The sequence below is a fragment of the Phyllobates terribilis genome, unplaced genomic scaffold (genome assembly GCF_046119375.1).
Source record: "Phyllobates terribilis strain yellow unplaced genomic scaffold, ASM4611937v1 Scaffold_1__5_contigs__length_1240528914, whole genome shotgun sequence".
NCBI lineage: Eukaryota > Metazoa > Chordata > Amphibia > Anura > Dendrobatidae > Phyllobates > Phyllobates terribilis.
This window is the reverse complement of record NW_027362761.1, coordinates 922,253,931-922,275,323: the sequence shown is the minus strand read 5'-3', so window position 1 is coordinate 922,275,323 and position 21,393 is coordinate 922,253,931. Positions and strand designations below refer to the sequence as shown.

Here is a 21,393-nt window from a genome sequence, read left to right as displayed (position 1 = left end):
GCATGGTTCATCAGGTGCATAGATTGCTACTTTTAAAAAATTGCACTTCTCACTTCAGTAGGGGAGGTGGCTTACAAACTGAGGAGACGTCTCTAGACAAAAGTGTTGTTTTTAATGAAAGTTTACAAAACTTTTTTCAACACATTGTTCAATAAATTTGGTGCAAATGAGCAAAGAGCAGACTTCAGCACTACTGACTCCCTTCATGATAAATCTCCTCGTTAGTGTATTAGGCTCTTCTGAAACAAAACAATTTCTTTTCTTCATAGTAGTAATATTCACTTCTATAGGTTTGTGTATTAGATGGCGTTTAGGCCCCTAAAGGAATGACTCTGACGGAACGACACAAGAAAGCACACATTTCCTCTGATATCCTACATATGAAGTTGTTTCTTTCTGCTTTGGATTTTCTGACTTGGCCCCTATCCAGTGACTACATTTCAATCCTTCATAGTAATCTATTGCCAGCCTGATCCAATCTCTTGTTGCAGGTGTATCGAGAAGGCCGGGGAAATGAGAAAGATTATAGGAAGCTGGAGGAACTACAGCAGCGCTGCCTGATTGCAGAACGCACAAAAGATGACCTCAAGATAAGTCTGAGTGCAGTGCAAAAGAAAATGAAACAACTGGAACTAAAGTGAGCAAACCCTTTTAATCATCAATTATATCTGGGGAAAGTCAAGTGCTGTTGAAGGTTTCCAAGATGACTATGTAGATTAGCGGGCTCTGGGGAATTGTACATCATTATGAGATAAGGCCACACATTGTTGCCCATTTATTCTACTGCGCTTTCAGCATGAAAGAAATGTCTTTAAAATGCAAACTGTAAATTCTGCAATTTGGTAGAATTGCACTTCCAGGATGCTTTTTTTCTTCTTATCATGAGGTTATTGTGAGACATCACCTGAGCTGCCGTGATTTATGTCAGTCTATGCTTCTTATGTATTCTAGAAATAGGCCTGTAAATCTTACTACACAGAAAGATTGTGCTAACCACCATTCTGTATATTTGCCATTCTCTTTATTATTTCCTCACAATGTCCTTGGTGACTGTCACCATTATAATCATGAGTCACATCTAACAAGAAAGTTTTTCGGGACAGAAAAGTGTTGGAAGACTCCTAGTATAGTTAAACTTCTGATCTGGAGGACATGAGATCAGATGTGGATAGATGCTCCTGCACGCTTGGGTGTATGGCAACTGTACCACCAACTGGTGTACCATCTCCTTCTGAGAAGGCTTCTTACAGTTTTGGAGTATGTCTGTGGGAACTTATGCCAATTCATCCAGAAGGGCGTTTGTGCACTGATGTAAGATTAGAGAATCTGACTCGCATTTTCCTTTCTAGTTCATAACAAAAGTGTTCATGGGGTTGAGGTCAGGGGTCTCTGCGGCCAGTCAAGTTCTTCCACGCCAAACTCACCCAACCATGCATCTTGCTTTGTGCACTGGGGCACAATCCTGTGGAACAGAAAAGGGTCTTCCCCCAAAGCATACAACTGTCCAAAATATCTTGGTGTTCTGAAGTATTGAAGGGGTCTTACCATGATGATAAATCCATTCTGTTTAAAAGATTTAGAAAACAATAAACTTTTCAAATACAATTAATTTTCATAACGGAGTCACTTTTCTATTGCAGGTTTATCTATACAATCTGATCGCTTGTCTTCTTATTTACTGCTAATGATAAATGTGTCCAGTATCCGACCCCTGCTTCACTGGTCGAACATGCGCTGATGTTTTCTGTAGTAAATGGGTTATGTGTGTGGAGATGGGGAGCATGTATAACCCATACCGAGTAGCACTCATAATACTACGCAGAAGGTGAATTGAAACATTCATATGAAGGAGACAGACAGCGGAGCGACGGCCAGCTTGTATTGCACACCCCGACAGCTACAGTGACAATCAGCTTGTACTGCACACCCCGACAGCTACAGCGACGGCCATCATGTACTGCACACCCCGACAGCTACAGCAACGGCCATCATGTACTGCACACCCCGACAGCTACAGTGACGGCCATCATGTACTGCACACCCAGACAGCTATAGCGATGGCCATCATGTACTGCACAGCCCGACAGCTACAGCGACGGCCATCATGTACTGCACACCCAGGCAGCTACAGCGACGGCCATCATGTACTGCACACCCTGACAGCCACAGCGACGGCCATCATGTACTGCACACCCCGACAGCTACAGCGACGGCCATCATGTACTGCACACCCAGACAGCTACAGCCATCATGTGCTGCACACCCCGACAGCTACAGCGACGGCCATCATGTACTGCACTCCCCGACAGCTACAGCGACGGCCATCATGTACTGCACACCCTGACAGCTACAGTGACGACCATCATGTACTGCACACCCCGACAGCTACAGTGACGGCCATCATGTACTGCACACACCGACAGCTACAGCGACGGCCATCATGTACTGCACACCCCGACAGCTACAGCGACGGCCATCATGTACTGCACACCCTGACAGCTACAGTGACTGCCATCATGTACTGCACACCCCGACAGCTACAGCGATGGCCAGCTTGTATTGCACACCCCGACAGCTACTGTGACGATCAGCTTGTACTGCACACCCTGACAGCTACAGCGATGGCCATCATGTACTGCACACCCCGACAGCTACAGCAACGGCCATCATGTACTGCACACCCCGACAGCTACAGCAACGGCCATCATGTACTGCACACCCTGACAGCTACAGCGATGGCCATCATGTACTGCACACCCCGACAGCTACAGCAACGGCCATCATGTACTGCACACCCCGACAGCTACAGCAACGGCCATCATGTACTGCACACACCGACAGCTACAGCGACGGCCATCATGTACTGCACACCCTGACAGCTACAGCGACGGCCATCATGTACTGCACACACCGACAGCTACAGCGACGGCCATCATGTACTGCACACCCTGACAGCTACAGCGACGGCCATCATGTACTGCACACCCTGACAGCTACAGTGACTGCCATCATGTACTGCACACCCCGACAGCTACAGCGATGGCCAGCTTGTATTGCACACCCCGACAGCTACTGTGACGATCAGCTTGTACTGCACACCCTGACAGCTACAGCGATGGCCATCATGTACTGCACACCCCGACAGCTACAGCGATGGCCAGCTTGTATTGCACACCCCGACAGCTACTGTGACGATCAGCTTGTACTGCACACCCCGACAGCTACAGCGATGGCCATCATGTACTGCACACCCCGACAGCAACGGCCATCATGTACTGCACACCCTGACAGCTACAGCGATGGCCATCATGTACTGCACACCCCGACAGCTACAGCAACGGCCATCATGTACTGCACACCCCGACAGCTACAGCAACGGCCATCATGTACTGCACACACCGACAGCTACAGCGACGGCCATCATGTACTGCACACCCTGACAGCTACAGTGACGGCCATCATGTACTGTACACCCAGACAGCTACAGCGACGGCCATCATGTACTTCACACCCCGACAGCTACAACGACGGCCATCATGTACTGAACACCCCGACAGCTACAACAACGGCCAGCTTGTACTGCACACCCTGACAGTTTTATAGAACAATGCTGTCTGACTTGCACATAATAAGCAGTCACAGCCCCAGAAGAAAGTGCTCACCCTGCATTCTCAGCCATAATACAGACAGATAGCTACGTAGAGCAACACTGTCTGTCTCCCTTGTATGAACTTTCCAGTTTTTCCCTCTGCGCAGTGTTATGTGCGCTCCCTTGTTTTACAGCACACAACCCATTTACAGAAAACATCTACACATGGCCGACCAGAGCAGAAGACTGAAGAGTACTGGACAAACTACATCATTGTATATCGTTAGCAGCAATTAACACAAGAAATCAGGCTGTATAGGTAAGCCCGCAATAGAAAAGTACTGCATTTTCTTAAATTAAATTTTATTTGAAAAGTTAACTGTTTTTATAAAATCTTTTCAACAGAATAGATTTATTATCTTGGTAAAACCCCTTTAAATGGAACATATATTCAGGAAAGGAACAGTATTTGCCTGCAGCCATAGCGCTTATCTCCAGATAAATACTGTTCTAAACATATTCCTCAGTCTAACTGGGTGTTTTGCTCCAGGGAGAAAATTAGGTGTTCTACCTGCAGCTGCTCACTACCAGTCAAGTGGGCAGGGCCTGAGGCTGTGAACAGTCAGTGCTCACTACACAGTGAGAGCACTGTAATCTGATCCTTCAGTGACAACCTGCTCAGCAGAGGGTACTCCCATTTGACTGGGAGTGAAGTACTGCAGGGAGAATATTACTTCATTTTCTCCATGTAGCAAAACATCCAGTTTTTGTACAGTATTTACTTCTTAGATTAGCACTAAATTTGCAGGTAAACAACATTTTTTTATGACAGGTTTCCTTTAAGATTTTCACTGGAATTTACCAGCCTAGGCCAACCCCTGAAAAACAACCCCATAGCATTATCCCTCCTCCACCAAACTTTTCAGTTAGCACAATGCACTCGGGCAGGTAATGTTCTCCTGTCATTCAGAAAACACAAGACTTGTCCATGAGAAGTGCGATTGGTCACTCCACAGAACATACTGCCACTGCTCCAGTAGTGACATGCTTTACACAGTCCTGCACAGACGCACTTCGCTCTCCCCGATGACCCGGAAGTGAAGCCGGTACATGTGCATTATAGGACTTTGCTTTGCCCTCAGCAGGGCAGACTGAAGTGCGCCTTTGCAGGTCTCTTCTTCAACTGCACAGGCTCAAGATTTGCATCGCTGGATGGAAGGCATAGGAAACGTCACCCACATCCATCAAAGCAGGTAGTCCATCAATTACAGGGAGAGAGGAGGCGCCGAGCACAGACCAGCAATGCCCATCGTACTGGACAGCAGTGATGAGCATGAGATCAAATGACAGAGGAAGAAATAGGCCGTGCACATAGTCAGTTGTTCTGATTCATTATTTGCGATTTAGTGAAGTCACTATTCCTTTTTTTCTCTTGTATTCGCTGACCTTTTTTTGCGTCAACTTCTTAAAAGGTGCACATGTGGTTCACGAATGGGGCACAATATCAAAAATATCCCTCTTTCTTTTCGTTAACCAGTTTTTGTAACATTTTAGCACCAAAACTCACAAATCCTTTAGAATGTCACTAAGCTTTCACCAGATTGAAAAGCTTTCTAGAATCCTTACTTCAGGGGGATGTAACATTTGGTTCAAATAGCATTATAGGAATCTGTTTAAACCATCTGGATATGGACAGTTGTCAAGGTAAGATTAAAAAAAAAGTTAGTGTGCTTTCACATTGCATTCCAACACCCGATCGGTGACTCCTTCGGGTCATAAGTCCGAATCCCCCCTTGCAAAACGGGATTCTGACGTATGCACCAGCGGGGCCATAGACTATAATGGTACCGGCAGAGCGAACGTGAACTCTGCTGTGCAGCATTTTTGAGCATGTAATCCTACTGGAGGCGGACACCCTGACGTAATAGACTGCATCTGAGTGTCCGCCTCCAGTAGACGTATATACTTGGAAACGATGCACGGCAGAGCGCACAGTTGCTCTGCCCGCACCATTATAGTCTATGGCCCCATTGGCGCTTAGCTCCGAATCCCATTTTACAGGGGGTTCGGATGTATGCCCCGAAGGGGCCACCGAGCGTATACTAAGCATAATGTGAAAGCAACAGTAAAGAGAAAGGCAACTTAAAAAATGGCTTAAAACCTATAGAGAATAAGGTGAAAATACTGTCATGTAAAGGATTATGCAATTGTACATGACCCCTGTTTATGACAAAATATTGTTTGGAAGTACAGCAATAAATAAAGTGGACTCACCATAGAATTATATGGAAACTAGGACTGTGAACCCATTTCGGGGACCATGTTTGGTAATTTCTGATCAAAGTTCTGGGGAATGAATTTTCTCCTCCATAAATACTATTATCAGCACTGACAAGTTGTTATATTGTTTTTGTTTTGTTTTTTTTAGAAACCCTCAGTCTTTCCTGTAGTTTCTTAGTGTGTAATGCTCTGATGGATTTATATAGTCTATTAAGAGTTGTAAAAAGTTTTTATTTTGTTTAGCGGTGCATAGAGGATGCCCATGGGAGCAGGGGATTGGTATTTGCAAATTCTCAGCATAGCAGTCATGTCAGAAGCGTAGATAAATAAATGGTAGAGTATTTGAGTCTCTTTAGTTTGTGTGGCCCCCAAAGCTATGTTCCCACATGTGTTTTTTTCTGCTGCAAATCTGACAATTTTTTTCTGGCAGGAAAACAGCTGCATCAAAAAAACAGGTTTTCCTGCGTTTTTTGCAGCATTTTTTCACTGTTCTTTTGTCTCTATTTAGGCATGTACATAAAGTTCTGTGAAAAAAAGAACCCCATTCTATTTTGCCATCAAAAACGCTGCAAATACGCAGCAAAAAACGCAGGTTCCGCTTTTTTTTCACCACACATTACTTCCTGTGGGTGAAAAAACGCTGAAAGAAGTGATCTGCTCTATTTTCCAAATACACAAGCAAGGCAAAAAATACGCAGCAAACTAAAAGCAGCAGGTGTGAACAGAGATTTCTGGTTTCTCATACACTTTGCTGGTACTGCATGAAGCAGCTGAAAATTTGCATAAAAATCTGCTGCAAAATACACAGCAAAACACAACGTGTGTGAACTTAGTCTTAGGCTATGTTCACTCATGTTGTGTTTTGCTGCGTATTTTGCATGCCACTTCTTTCAGCGTTTTTTCACTCATAGGACTTAATGGGTGGTTAAAAAACGCATCAAAAAACGCAGCTAAATTTTTTTCAGCACTTTTTATGGCAAAATATGGGTTCTATTTTGTGATTTAACCATCTTGTCTTGGTTACTGAGATGGCTGTTTGCATTAGGAGAGTTTAAATAAATTAGTGATGTGTAGAGTATAAACATTAGCTGATCTATGTGTGAGATTGAACAATACCTGTGGCCCAGTGAGGTGTGAAATTGAACAATGCATGTGTAAACTGAATGGGAGACCCCATAGCATAAAAGCAAATAATGTCATACAAACTCAATGCATTGCCAGTGTCTAAACTATTCCTGAAAAATTCACCTCCCCCACTATGCCAAAACCAGAATGAGATTTTTTTTCACAGAATTTTATGTACATGCGTGAATAGAGACAGAAGGACAGTGCGTTTTTGACGCAGCTATTTTCCTGCCAGAGTAAAGTTGTCAACAGATTTGCAGCAGATTTAGCTTCAGAAAAAAACATGTGTGCACATAGCCTTAAAGCTACATATCCTTATGTTTTAAAACTGAGGTAAGAAGCAATATTTTTTTGCATGGTATATTATCTCTCCAGCACAAATTATAACAATTTATTTTATTTGTCAACATTTATCAACTGTTAGTACAACTTAAAGCAAACTGTATTAGTGAAAAGTTTGAATACACCTGCTCATTGGTTTTCCTTGTGATTGTTGGAATGTAAACATTGTAGATTTAGACTGATGGGAGCAAAACCATGATGGGACAATAAGTAAAGATAGACTTGTGAAGAATCCAAGGTTTACCACATATTGTGGATGGTTTCAAAGTATCCCCCTTTACTCTGCTGATACGCTTACACAGCTTTGGCATTTTCGCAAGTAGCTTTATCAGATGTTCACCTGGAATCACTTTCTATCAGTCCTGAAGGAGATCCCAGAAGTGCTAGGCCCTTGTTGGCTGCTATAACTTCACTCTTCAGGTTAACTTATTCCAGACTATCCTATCACAAGTGGATTAAAGGTAACCTATTAACCTGCAGTTAAGGGGTTAATCTGCAGGTTAATAGCTGTCAGAAAAATCTTAAGAAAATATTAAGAATTTCTCCCTCCCAGACCCCTCTTCATCCCCCCTCCCCTATAGTATTTGTCAAAAGAGAAGAGCTGACACTTTGGCCAGTGGCGTCTATGCAAAGTAGCCCACACAGCAGAAGTAGCTTGTAAGCAAATGCTAGCACAAAAGGTGCTACTGACCCAATTAACATGCGAGTGTTTTCCAGTGACACGGGTTTGTGAGAAATTTACAGCTAGATGAGGAAAATGTACTCCCAGGCTTCACAGGGAATTCAACAGAAAACTTTAGCCGGGCAGGCGCCGTCACAGAATATGGAATATCTAAAGTTGTATACCTCCAATAATAATGGGACCCATATTTTTAGCGGCAGGGGCAGCTAAGGAACAATATGCTTATTTTTCTGTAGCTGTGAGCCCCTCTGGGGAGCTGTTGCGGAAAAGTACCAGAATAGCGGACAGAAGCTACGCCATGTGTGGTCTCTTCGGAAAGGTAAATTCATAATAAAAAATATGGTGTCACTTTCGGACTTCTGCACTCAATCAGCAATAAGTTATCCCAGAAGTTAGAGATTCTAATAAAAATATGAAGGTTGGAGCCCAGCCCACAAGATGTCAGCACAAGGGGCATGCGGGCCGCTCTCCCCCTTTGGCATAAAAGACCCAGCCAAAGGTGGATCAGTACTCATGTTAGATTTACATATTGATGTGTAACATGGGTCACATTCGCTGAACGGTCCAATAGGAGCGCTTTCCTCCAACTATACTGAGTCGTCTCTGCGAACTTTATAGTAAGTTTCTACTTTAATCCTGTTTATTTTATGTAACTGTCTATTCTGTACTGTAAATGTCCTCATTGTAAAACCTTTTGTATATTTTTCATAAACACTGCCTCCCTTTTGGATTAAATATAAAATTTAATAGTCCTGTTTCTTTTGTCCTGTAATCGTTCCTCCCCCACAGCCATATACACTACCAGAAAGCAGGCGTCTGAACCGGCCTGTATTAGATTTCAAATTGGGTCGGTGGTGGCAGCGAATAATCATAAGTGGGCTATCGTGAAGCTGGCAGTAACCATATGGGGCGTATACACATATTCCATGCGTTGGATTCTGGAGGTGTACACGCCATATGCTTTCTGATTGCTTGCCGATAGCTACGTAGTGAGTAATCGGTATCGTGTGTGCGCTAATCCCTGCTCAATCCTGACAGAGTGACGGCAGCGGTGAGATATTGTGTGATCTCCCCAGTGTCGTCTTTGTGAATCCCTGACAATAGAGTTACTAACTCGCCCGGCATCTGCACTTAGCCGGACGCTGCAGGAAGAAATTGAACTTTATTCTCCCCAGCAGTGTTCCAGTTTCAGTCACAGCAGCCAACCGTAATGCAGTGCCAGTGTCAGTCAGGGACGCGGTTATAGCCGCCACTCTTTATACTCAGAGCAGTGACTGAAACCAGAACGCTGCTGGGGAGAGTAAAGTTCATTTTCTCCCCGCCGCATTCGGCTAAGTGCAGGAGCCGGGCAGGTTAATAACGCTATTAACCTGCTGATTAAACCCCATATCTGCAGGTTAATAGCGTTTTTTCTAGTGACACATTCCCTTTAAGGTTGGGTGATAGTGGAGGCCATGTCATCTGATACAGCACTCCATCCCTCTCCTTCTTGATCGTATAACCCTTACATAGCTTGGAGATGTGTTATGTGTCATTGTCCTGTTGCAACCTAAATAATGGTACCACGAAGTGCAAACCGGATGGGATGGCATGTCATGTCATTGCAGAATGCTGTGGTAGCCATTATGGTTAATTGTGCCTTGAATTTAGAATCAGTCACCAACAGTGTCAGTAGCAAAGCCCCCTATGTCATCACACCCTCCCCTCCATGTTTCATAGTGGGCGCCACAGATGTAGAAACCATCAACTTGCCTTTTCTGCGTCTCACAAAGACATAACTCATCAGACCACAGTACAGATTTCCACTGATCTAATCTCCAGTCCTTGTGTTTCTTGATGCAAACAAGTTTCTTGTTTGCAGTCCTCAGTTGTGGATTTTTTTCAGCAATTAAACCATCAAGCAATGAAGGCCTGTTTTTTACAGTTTCATCTGTACAGTTGATGTTGAGATTTGTCTTTGCCTTATTCATGAGGACTGTTACCTGAGGTGCAGTCATATTGCAGTTTTTGAGGCTGGTAACTCTGATGAACTTATCCTCTGCAGCAGGAATAACTTTGTCTTCTGATCCTGGAGTAGTCCTCATAAAAGCCAGATAAACAATAGCGATTAATGGTTTTCATGACTGCACACCTTCAAGGTGCTAGCAGTTTTCCAGATTGACTGACCTACTTGTCTTAAAGTGATGATGAACTATCGTGTCTCTTTACTTAATTGAGTGGTTCTTGCCATAATCTACCTTAGAACAGTTGTGGTACTTGACTCAGCACTGTATGGGATTGTGTACCAACATTGCCCATTCAAGACACACCTAATGGTCCCATACACTTTGTGCCGGCCAGTGATTCCACGAATTAACTTTCTGACGAGGCAAACCTGTTCATTGGAAGCCATTGCAAGTGACTACTTAAAGGGGTATTCCCATCTCCAAGATCCTATCCCAATATGTAGTAGGTGTAATAATAATAATATTAGCAAATACCTCCAATTAGAAATGTAGTATAGCTTTTCTGATTAGCTATGTCTCTTTCCTCATGTGCAGGCATTGCAGGACCTTAGGTATCCATGGTTACGACCACTAGCAACTAGCTAACTTTCATTATATCAGTGGTCGTAACCATGGATGCCGAAGGTCCTGCAATGCCTGCACATGAGGAAAGAGACCTAGTGAATCAGAAAAGCTATACTACATTTCTAATTGGAGATATTTGCTAATATTATTATTATTATTACACCTACTACATGTTGGGATAGGATCTTGGAGATGGGAATACCCCTTTAATGAAGCTGCTTGAGTGAATGCAAAGGTGTTTAAAGCGGTCATCAGAAATAAAGGGGGGTACTTAGATTAATTTAAGAATTAACTCACACATTCTTGTTGTGTTTCTATGTGTATGTGTTTCTTTACTACGTATTCCATATATGTTCCTTCGTGGTTTTGCTGTTTTCAGTCTGCATCCAGAATTTGCACATTCCCATAAGAACAAGGAAAAACATTGCACGAGCAGGTGTGTCCAAACATTTGACCTTTGACTATATATACATACACTGTGCTGTGCATAAGTTTTAGATAGGCGTGGAAAAAACACTGCAAAGTAAGAATACTTTCGCAAAAAAGTGTTAATCGTTTTCATTTTATTAATTGATCAAAATAAAGTGAATAGACGAGAAGTCTTAATCAAATCACTTACCCCACCCATTGATGACCTCGTCACGTGAGCGCGGGTCACCGATGGATTGGCATGACAACCCGGGGTCAGCAGCAGACCCCTGTGGTTGTCATGTCCAGATTGCCATGAGCGCCACCCAATGGTCGGCGCTCATAGCAAGTGAGCAAATACAGGCTCATCACCTGTATGTAGCAGAGCCGATCGGGCAACTGCAGCTTCTAGTTTTAAAAAAAAAATGTTTTTAAAAAAATATAAAAATTTAAATCACCTCCCTTTCGCCCCATTTAAAATAGAACAATTAAAAAAACACATACACATATTTGGTATCGCCGCGTTCACAATCGCCCGATCTATCAATATAAAAAAGAATTAATCCGATCGGTAAACGGCGTAACGAAAAAAAAAAATCTGAACTCCAGAATTATGTTTTTTTTGGTCGTCGCAACATTGCAATAAACTTCAATAACGGGCGATCAAAACATCGGATCTACCCCAAAATGGTATCAATAAAAACGTCAGCTCGGTGTGCAAAAAATAAGCCCTCACCCGGCCCCAGATCCTGAAAAATGGAGACGCTACAGGTCTCTGAAAATGGTGCCATTTTTTTTTTTTAAGCTAAGTTTGGTTTTTTTTTCACCACTTAAATAAAAAAGAACCTATACATGTTTGGTGTCTACGAACTCGTAATGACCTGGAGAATAATAATAGCAGGACAGTTTTAGCATTCAGTGAACGTGGTAAAAACAAAAACTGTGGAATTGCACTTTTTTTGCAATTTCACCGCACTTGAAATTTGTTCCCCGTTTTCCAGTACACGATATGGTAAAACCAGTGATGTCGTTCAAAAGTACAACTCGTCATGCAAAAAATAAGCCCTCACATGGCCATATTGACTGAAAAATAAAAAAAATTATGGCTCTAGGAACGAGGAGAGCAAAAAAGGAAAAAGCAAAAATGAAGGGGTTAAGATCTCTGCCCAGGTGTACAATGGGATTTACAAACAGAAAAACTGACCAGCACATCCTAACTAGTGTGTACAGGTACCAGCTAAGACAACAATTCTAAGAAAAATATATAGCTGCACTCTAAGATGTTAGAATAATAAAGAAAATTGGAGCTGCATTACTGCCATGAATAATAGATAAGTTCTACACTTTGTACATATGGAATATTGGAAAGATTGTAACTGCAATATTGCTCTAGAAATTTTTTTTAGTAAAAAGAAGATACTTGGCACATAAATTGGCGAATGTATTTGAGCCTAACGGCTAATATCAAAGTGTACTGTGTTCTTTTCTTTGTAGGCTTCATTTAACAAAACATGTGTAATTGCAATAATTTTCTGGGCGAAATACTTCATTTTCTGGAACAATTTCAAGGGTGCCAACACTTTCAGCCATGACTGTATATAATCACATGGCAAGCTTCTGGGAACTACAGAACTTTATTTTCTCTTAAGAAGTCACCATCTCAATCTATAAAAGCTCTATGGTACAGTTCATATAATTGCCCTGAACTGTACCACAGATGCTTCTATCACAGTTTATAATGATGACTGCACAGCTCTTATCACACAATTATAATGCAGGAAATTACTATTCAGCCTCCCTAACTGGATAATGATAGTATATTTACTTAATTAGGAAAATTAAGAGGAACAGATAATCACAATGTCATATCAGAGATTGGCTGGCTGTAACTGGTCATGTGATGCTCTACTGATCAATAGCAGAGCATAGATGAATAAAATGCTGGACAAGAGCTGGTAAGTAAGGTGGAAGCTTTAGAGAAGAAAACAAGGCTGAAGTACAAGGAAGTAAGTGCAGGGTGTGACATGCAGTAAAGTGGGGGTGCAGTTCACGAAAAAAGTGCTTCTTTAAGACTTAGAACGTTTGCTATTTTTTATTATTTATGAAGTATAATTTTTGAAGTAATCTTCAGCAATATATTCAGAATGCTAAAACTGCCGTATGACTGTATAATGATGCTTCACGCAGCCATGGCTTATTTGAATAAAACTTTGGTGTTGAAACAAGTGTCTGGAGCGCTGTTATATTTTAGGAAAGCACTTGAAATACCAGCCCGCCGAGCTTCCCCCAGGGAGCAGATATGATGTGCTTCTCATGTTCTTTCATTTCTGAGGTCTCCAGTTCTCTGAATAGGATCGTCTATACATTTGCTCAACACTTTGAGATTTTGGTAAAGCGTCTTCTTACACCATCTCAGCACCCTGTAATATTTTATTTACTAAAAATAATGTGTTTAGTCATAGAAGAAAAATATTATGAGGCCATAACTTCCAGCTTGCCTTTTTTTTATGGCCACTATCCATTTTTATGTGATTCTTTCTTCCCGTTTTTTATACTCTAGTTTTTTTATGAGCACTTTTAGCTTTCAAGCTGCATAAATCTATATGTAATACGTTTTTCTGAAAAGTTGTGATTACTGTTACAATTGTAATTCTCCAAAGGGCATATTTTTCTGTCTGGATTCAGACTACCTAAAGAGCTCCGCTGTTCGGATCTGATGCAAATCAAAGCTCACCCACTTTAAGCTATTGTTCCATGTCCTGAATTAGTAACTGCAGGATGACAATATTATATTCTGATTTTCCCCGCAGTCACTTTTGATTAGCACATTATTCCTAGGTAGAACACATGGATCACAGCCTGCTGATCTGTGGCATTTGGGAGAATGGCTTCACCCTGCATTTTGTCTTATTTCTTAGCAAAATGGAAAGTTCTGTAAAATAAACGTTTTCCTCTAGTTTGCTGGCTGTATAAAATGACTATTGCCTTGTCATAGGCACTCTTCACTCCTATTCATATAGATAAACTCGACTTCTCCTTTCATTCGTCAGACTGACCTGACCTGTAAAGTGTAAGATTGTGCTTAGGTGGGCATCGTATAGCGTATCTGTCTATATCCCACCATGCAGATTGTGCTGTGGATTCCCTGTGGACATCACTAAAGAATTAAACTAGAAAGGGTGAAATCCACAATAGAAATTGGTAGGCTACAGATTATAACAATAGCACCACAGGTCAGTTTCATGTGGATGAAAATTGTAAAATCCACTTGCCTGCTTCTCCATTCTAATGTGAATTTTACTTTAATTTTATCTGCATGATTCTACTTTTAAAGGGGTTTTCCATTTTATTTTTAAACTTTACAGTGGGAAACCATCATAAAAGGAAATAATAAGAAGGTATAGTTATCACCAGAATTCAGCTTCCTCTCTGCCAATTTCCTCCAAACCAGTAGCACTGATATCACAACCACAAGTGACCTGACTGCTGAGCTCACTGATTGGCTGCAAGGTCAGGTGACTGGAGGTCAGAACATCATCACTTATGGTCAGCAGAGACCATCGGAGTGGCAGCAATGGAGAGGTTGGGGCAGATTCTGGTAGAAGGATTTCCATGGTGGATTCCCACTGCTAAGGTTGAAAATATCACTGAAATCCCCATTAAAGGCATAACCGAAGAACAGGTAAAAAAGAGAAGGTAATTTGAAGAAAATATTGTCCTGTATTTATTAAAATTGGTGGTGTGACAAATTTATGATGGCATGTGTCACTCTTGATCAAGCCATGCAATACCAGTGTATGTGGAATAGGGATGCAGCTTTCTTGTTATTTCCGCTGCAAATTGACATGCAAGTGTAAACGGGAAAAAATTCTAGTGCAAACAGTTAAAGAGGTCGTCCACTGCTAGAATGTCCTCAATGTGCTGCATAAAATGAAAAAACAAGCATACATACCTGTTGGACCGGCACCGCTCCTCCGCTCTGAGTGCTTGTGACCTAAACAATATAAACCAAACAAAGAATGAAAAGGTGAATTCTGCGCTGCCAGCAAAACGCATTTCCAAGTTCAAAACGTCTTCAATGGGACAAACCACAATGTGCAGTACAGAGAAACAATGCGGATACAGTTGACAATTGAACTTCGAAACGCGTTGACAAGTAAACCGCATTTCTGGATACCAATCATCCCTCATCTTTGTTTCACTGGCAGCGCAGTATTAACCCTTTCATTCCTTTTTTGTTTATATTGCTTTGTGGATATGCAGCAGCCATAAGCTTAATAGTGGTTGTGGTCACACAACCTTACCAGGTGAGTACCATTACTACTGTTACTTGGATAAAACCCTATTGCGCTTAATGTTATTTCAGTTTTATTCACCTCATCTGTGACCTAAACAATGTCACATGACCGCTGCTGATCGTCTGCAGTCTTCACAGTTCCGTCAAAGCAGATATCAGCTCAACTGACATTGTTTATGCCACAAAATCACCGAAGGACATAGTTCAGAGCAAAGAAGCGCATTGGTCCGGCCTGTAAATATAGATATTGTAACATTGGAGACCTCCAAAATGGATTGTCCAGTAGTGGATAGCCCCTTTAATGTGTATCACAACCAATAATGTACTATTTTTAAGTAAAATGCAGAGTAGAGCCCAGATACATTGATAAATGTGGAATCGTTATTCAACCAAGACACGTATCCAAACAAAAGTTTGAAATGCTGAGAAGATCGTCTTGTGGTTTCCAGGTTTTTAATATCCCAGTAGCAGAGATTTTCTTTTTTTTTACACTCTTCTTCTTAAAGGTTGAGTGAATTTACGGAGTGTTATTTGTGATTAGCTGATAAATATTTCATGTAGAAATATCTTGTATTTTCAGTTCTGAGGAGGAGCTGTCAAGGTGCCGTGAAACTATTCTCAAACTAAATGAGGTTTTGGAGTCAGAAAGAAAAGAGGGGAGGTCTGTGAGCGAGGAAAGGTTAAAACTCGTACAGGAAAATGAACAGTTACGGAAAGATGTGGAAGAGTGGAAAAAGTCCACTACAGAGGCGCAGCAAAAAGTCACATTTCAGGTAATGTTCAGTGTAAGGTTGTGTGCTCAGTACTGTTATTTGTCTCCGTCTTTGCCATAGATGAGTTTGTGGAGAAATATAAAATATTCAACCAATGGACCTTTGCTAAATTTTTTATGAAAAAGCAATAGCCTAGTATGATGTTACTGGAAAAACACATTTCTGTTTCATACATTATCATTATCCAGTCAAACTTCATGCATAAATATTATCTTTTTTCAGTGTTTTCCCACTTATAGATATTCATAGAATGTTAGAGTTGGAACGGACCTCCAGGGTCATCGTGTCCAACCCCCCGATCAATGCGGGATTCACTGAACCATCTCAGACAGATGTCTGTCCAGCCTCTGTTTGAAGACTTCCATTGAAGGAGAACTCGCTACCTCTCGTGGCAGCCTGTTCCACTCATTGATCACCCTCACTGTCAAAAAGTTTTTTCTATATCTAATCTGTATCTTCTCCCATTCAGTTTCATTCCATTGCTTCTCATATTTCCATGTGCTTATGAGAATAATGATGATTCCCCTACACTGTCACATCCCTTGAAATAGGCAGCTCTTGGTCACAAAAAGGCACTAAACATGGCACTTAAAGGGAATCTGTCACAATGTTTTTCCTACCTCATCTGAGAGAAACATAATGTAGGGGCAGAGATCCTGATTCCAGTGATGTGTCACTTACTTTACTGGGTGCAGCAGTTGTGAAACAATGAGTGTTTTTAGATTTAGCATAGCCCCGTCCACACCCCTGATTAGCATATTTCTATGTATATTGACAGTAAGCTGTTAATTAGTGCTGGGGGCGTGGTTGGACCAGGATGCACATGGGCAGTAGTCTAGCTGTGATCATCTCCTGCTGATAAAACACTCATTGTATTGAAACAACAGCACACAGCCTAATAAGTGACACATTGCTGAAATCAGTGTCTCATTCCCTACCTCATGCTGCCCTGAGAATAAACAGCAAAAACCTGTTGACAGCCTTTAAACTAAGCGTTACTTTTACCATTGTGACCCCAATGGAATAAGTTTCCTTTCTACATTCAGACAGTTGCCAACATACTGATATGTTGAATCATATTAAATCACAATAACATATGAAATCACAAAAGCATCACAATCCTAGAGAAGAATGCTTAGAGGGCACTAATGTGAGCCCCCCACCAACCCAACACCATGTCTGTACTATATGCAGGTTACTGCTTTTAGCGTTCTTACGGCAATGTAGTTTTATTATGCAAAATATGTAGCACTGAATTTTTAGCAGTCATGTATTTTTGGCTCTTGTGCTCTTGTCCTTATCTGCTTTACCACCTGCAATGAATCATACCGCACTGATACTAAAGCCCCCGTCACACTAAGCGATATCGCTAGCGAGATTGCTGCTGAGTCACAAGTTTTGTGACGCAACAGCGACCTCAGTAGCGATCTGGCTACGTTTGACATTTAGCAGCGACCAGGCCCCTGCTGTGAGGTCGCTGGTCATGTCGGAATGGTCTGGACATTTCTTTGATCGTTGAGGTCCCGCTGCGTAGCATGCAACGACCTTGTTGACGTCTCAGACACAGAAACACATAGGCGTGCATCGTTATACAGATCGTTACGGGTTGCCGCATCGTTGCTGCGTCGTTGGGAAAGATCTGACTGTTTGACATCTCAACAGCGACCACATAGCGACGCAGCAACGATCCCTGACAGGTCGTATCGTTGTCGGGATCGCTGTAGCGTCGCTTAGTGTGACAGGGCCTTTAGTGCCAATTTACCGATCTAATATGCCAGCTACGCATATTGGACAAGTTGGAATTAATATGGAAACCTTTTTACATAGGCATCATAGAAACAGATAATATATATATATAAGAAAAATCAGTTTGCAAAAATAAAATTGCTAAAGTGTAAATGTAATAAATATTCACCCTTACTTCACATTCCAGAGTGTTAATACAGAATCACGGTGGGTCAGTGGTTAGCACTTTTAGCACTGGGATCCTGCATTTTAATCCCATCAAGTGTAACATCTGCATGGAGTTTATAGATTCTGGCCATCTTTGCCTCTATTTACTCCGGGTTCTTAAAGGGGTGTTCCAACAAACAAAAGTTGATTTTAATCAATAGATCTTGGAATAATAATAACTTCCATAATTGGATGTGTATTAAATAAAATGTCCCTGTGCTGAGATAATCTTATAAATGTGCCCCTGCTGTGTACTGTGTAATGGCTGTGTCTGACCGCACAGGAACATGGTCTGATCATACCACATCTCCTGGGCAGGATAAGAGAAAAAAAGTATAGAGACAGGACAGCACGGGATCGCTAATGATTCTTTCTTTGAAGTAAAACATTGCTTAAAACAGGCAGGGAAATGTTTTACCTCATAGAAAGAATCAGCTGGGATCACATGCTGTAATGTCTGTATACTCTTTTGCATCCTTCCCTTCCCGGGAGCTGTGGTATGATCAGACCATGTCCCGGTCAGACACAGCCATTACACAGTACACAGCAGGGGCACATTTATAAGATTATCTCAGCACAGGAACATTTTATTTAAACACATCCAATTGTGGAAGTTATTATTATTCCAAGATCTATTGATTAAAATCAACTTTTGTTCATGGGAAAACCCCTTTAAAGGGAATCTGTCAGTAGGATCAACCATCCTGAGCTGTCTATATGAGCATGTAGGTCACATAATCTGAATAAAATGATACTTGGATATCTGCAATATGATGACTTACAGAGAAATCCACGTTTTTCTTATATGTAAATGATCTCTTCCAGGCTCTGGGGACGACACTGCCTGGAAGATAACTCTGCCTCCATGGATTAATATAAATAAAAAAGGGGAGTTACCAGTGTGAGACAAGTAACTAACACAGAACAGGAGAACTGAAATCTGTCTTCTTGCCAACACAGCTCTCTGAGCTCTGCTGTATTGTAACAATATTGCAGCCCTGTCTGCCTGTGAGCGGGAAGCTGAAGCTGAGAGGAACCTGTAGATGTGTCAGTTATAATCACACACAGCTCTGCAGCGAGATCAGGAGAGCAGAGAGCGGCCATTATACATCACACTGATAACTCCCCCTTCATGTAAAACAGGCTCTGGATGCAGAGGTATCTTCCAGGCAGCGTCCTCCCCATAGCCTGGAAGAGGTAATTTATATAAAGTGAGAAAAGATGATTTATTCACAACAAGGCTTCTGATATGAGACATACAGGTATGAAGTTTTTCAGCTGTCTATAACCTGTATGCCCATATTAATAGTTTAGATGTGGTGACAGATCCCCTTTAACTGCATCAGGACCGCCCAGTGACCCTAAACTTCCGTGCAGTCCCGCTCCTTTTATGCAGTGATGTTCTAAAACTTCACTGCGTAGTAAGGCAGCTACTCGTGATCGCAAGCCGGAATCCCCATAGTGAAGGCAGAGACGGTTTATTATTAAACAAGCGTTGTGTATGCAGTAATAGGAAACGCAGAAAGCGCTTCCTACTCCATATATTGCGGTCATGTGGTTGCTGGATAGGGAGGAAGCAGTAGCTGCTGGGTCATAGGAGAACCAAACAGATCTACAGGTTGCACTTTCCCTGTAACTGGAATAAATGTACCAGTCCCGGATACAGTGGAAATAAGATGAAAATAAAAATATTTCAATATTTAAATACCTCTCCAAAGGAATTTTATGGTCTGATGGGAAGGGGGGAGCAATTTGTAAAATACAAGAAACCTAAATAAAATAGTATGTAAAAAATAAATAAATAAAAATACCACTATCAGTTCAAATTGTTGTTACAAGCCCTGTGTAGCCCCCGCCCCCCAAAGAAAAGAAACCAATCTGATATATAAAAAAGGGGAACACATTTTAAATGTACTTTAGTAATTCTTTGTGGTCATAAAAAAATGGGAAAAATAGCCACATATTTCCTTTATTTTTTCCACCAATGTTGCCCGATATCAGCATAAAAAAGAGACTATATGACAGTGACATAAAAATTAAGCTCCACATAACATGAAAAATAGAAGCAACATTTACTTGAATATCTGAACAAGGAAAAAATGTTGCAGCTCTTTAAAAAACACGAAAATGTGCCTGGTCAGAAATGGGGGTAAACTGTCTTGAACTGGTTAAATTTCCTACCACACTTCAATAATGTACTAGATTTCCTTCAAAATAAGTCCCAGTGTGTCAGTGAGAGGGAGAAATCAGTCTGGGAGCCTAAAGGAGCCTGGCATTGATGTGGTGCTGGCAATGTTTCTACAGCACGGTAGAACCTGGTGGAGTTGTAGAAAATGATCATCCACCATGGTTGTTTGATGAGCAGTCTTTTCGGGAAGCTATTGTTCTCCGTTCCATGAATTTCTCTCTCGATGAAACTTTGGGATGATACTTTAGTTTGTCACAGCTGCAAATCCAAAAGTTACCCACCCTACGCCAGCTTTTTATGCTAAAAACAAAAGTGGAAAGAAAACACTGGTTTTCTTTCTGGTCTGAGAAGGCCACGCAAAGATTTATTTATGTATTTTCCAGTACAGTAATTAGAATCTGAGCACTTTCCATAAATTACAATTCAAAACACCAAATCTATCCATGCAAATTACCGCAACAGACAGATGGCAAATTGAACAATGCAAACACTTGGAGCACTCTGAGAGCAATTATTATATATTGTAATCTTATTAACATGAATGGTATTTCTTCTTATGCGCTTTTTGTATAATTCTGTAAAAAAGATCCACTTCTGCATCTATAACTGATATTAGAAAGAAAAAGAAATAAATCAGAATATCGAGATACAGTAGACATTTGTTACATTACTCAAAATGTCTTACACAGGCAGTAACTAACATGCTGACTTTATAAAACTAGTTTATGGGGAGCATGAGTTCTTCAGTATATTGCAGAGTTGTATAAACTGTCAGATAATATACTTTTGCCATATTTGTGTATATATACCTCCCCAGAGTATTTTTTGGGTTAATTTACCATAACATAGACTTGAGATGGAAATCATCCATCAGATGGAAGACCTGTTGGTTGTGAAGCCAGACTTTTGTCAGCTAGCACAAACATCACGGACCATCCAGCATGCGTTCGAGTTCTAACTGTGCCAGCAGAACAGACAGGAAGATAAGTCTTTGGCACTGTTTAATTCAGGTGCATTTCTCTGACCATGAGGCGGGGGTGCACAACATTTTTTGGTCCAAGGACCACATTGCCATACTGGACCAATCCCAAGGGCCGCAAAAAGATTTAAAAGGGTACTTACATGAATACATCACTAGAAGCACCATCAGTACATTAATACATCACCAGAACCAAGGTTTCAGTAT

General features: G+C 41.5%; 1 protein-coding gene across 1 annotated transcript in view; it reads left to right on the top strand.

Moving 5' to 3' along the window:
• Positions 1-21,393, top strand: part of SCLT1 (sodium channel and clathrin linker 1) — a 207,205-nt gene that overhangs the window by 135,393 nt on the left and 50,419 nt on the right. The window contains exons 18-19 of the mRNA XM_073641640.1: positions 492-637; positions 15,874-16,066. Coding sequence (XP_073497741.1) covers positions 492-637; positions 15,874-16,066 — 339 coding nt within the window. The remainder of the gene's footprint in view (positions 1-491; positions 638-15,873; positions 16,067-21,393) is intronic.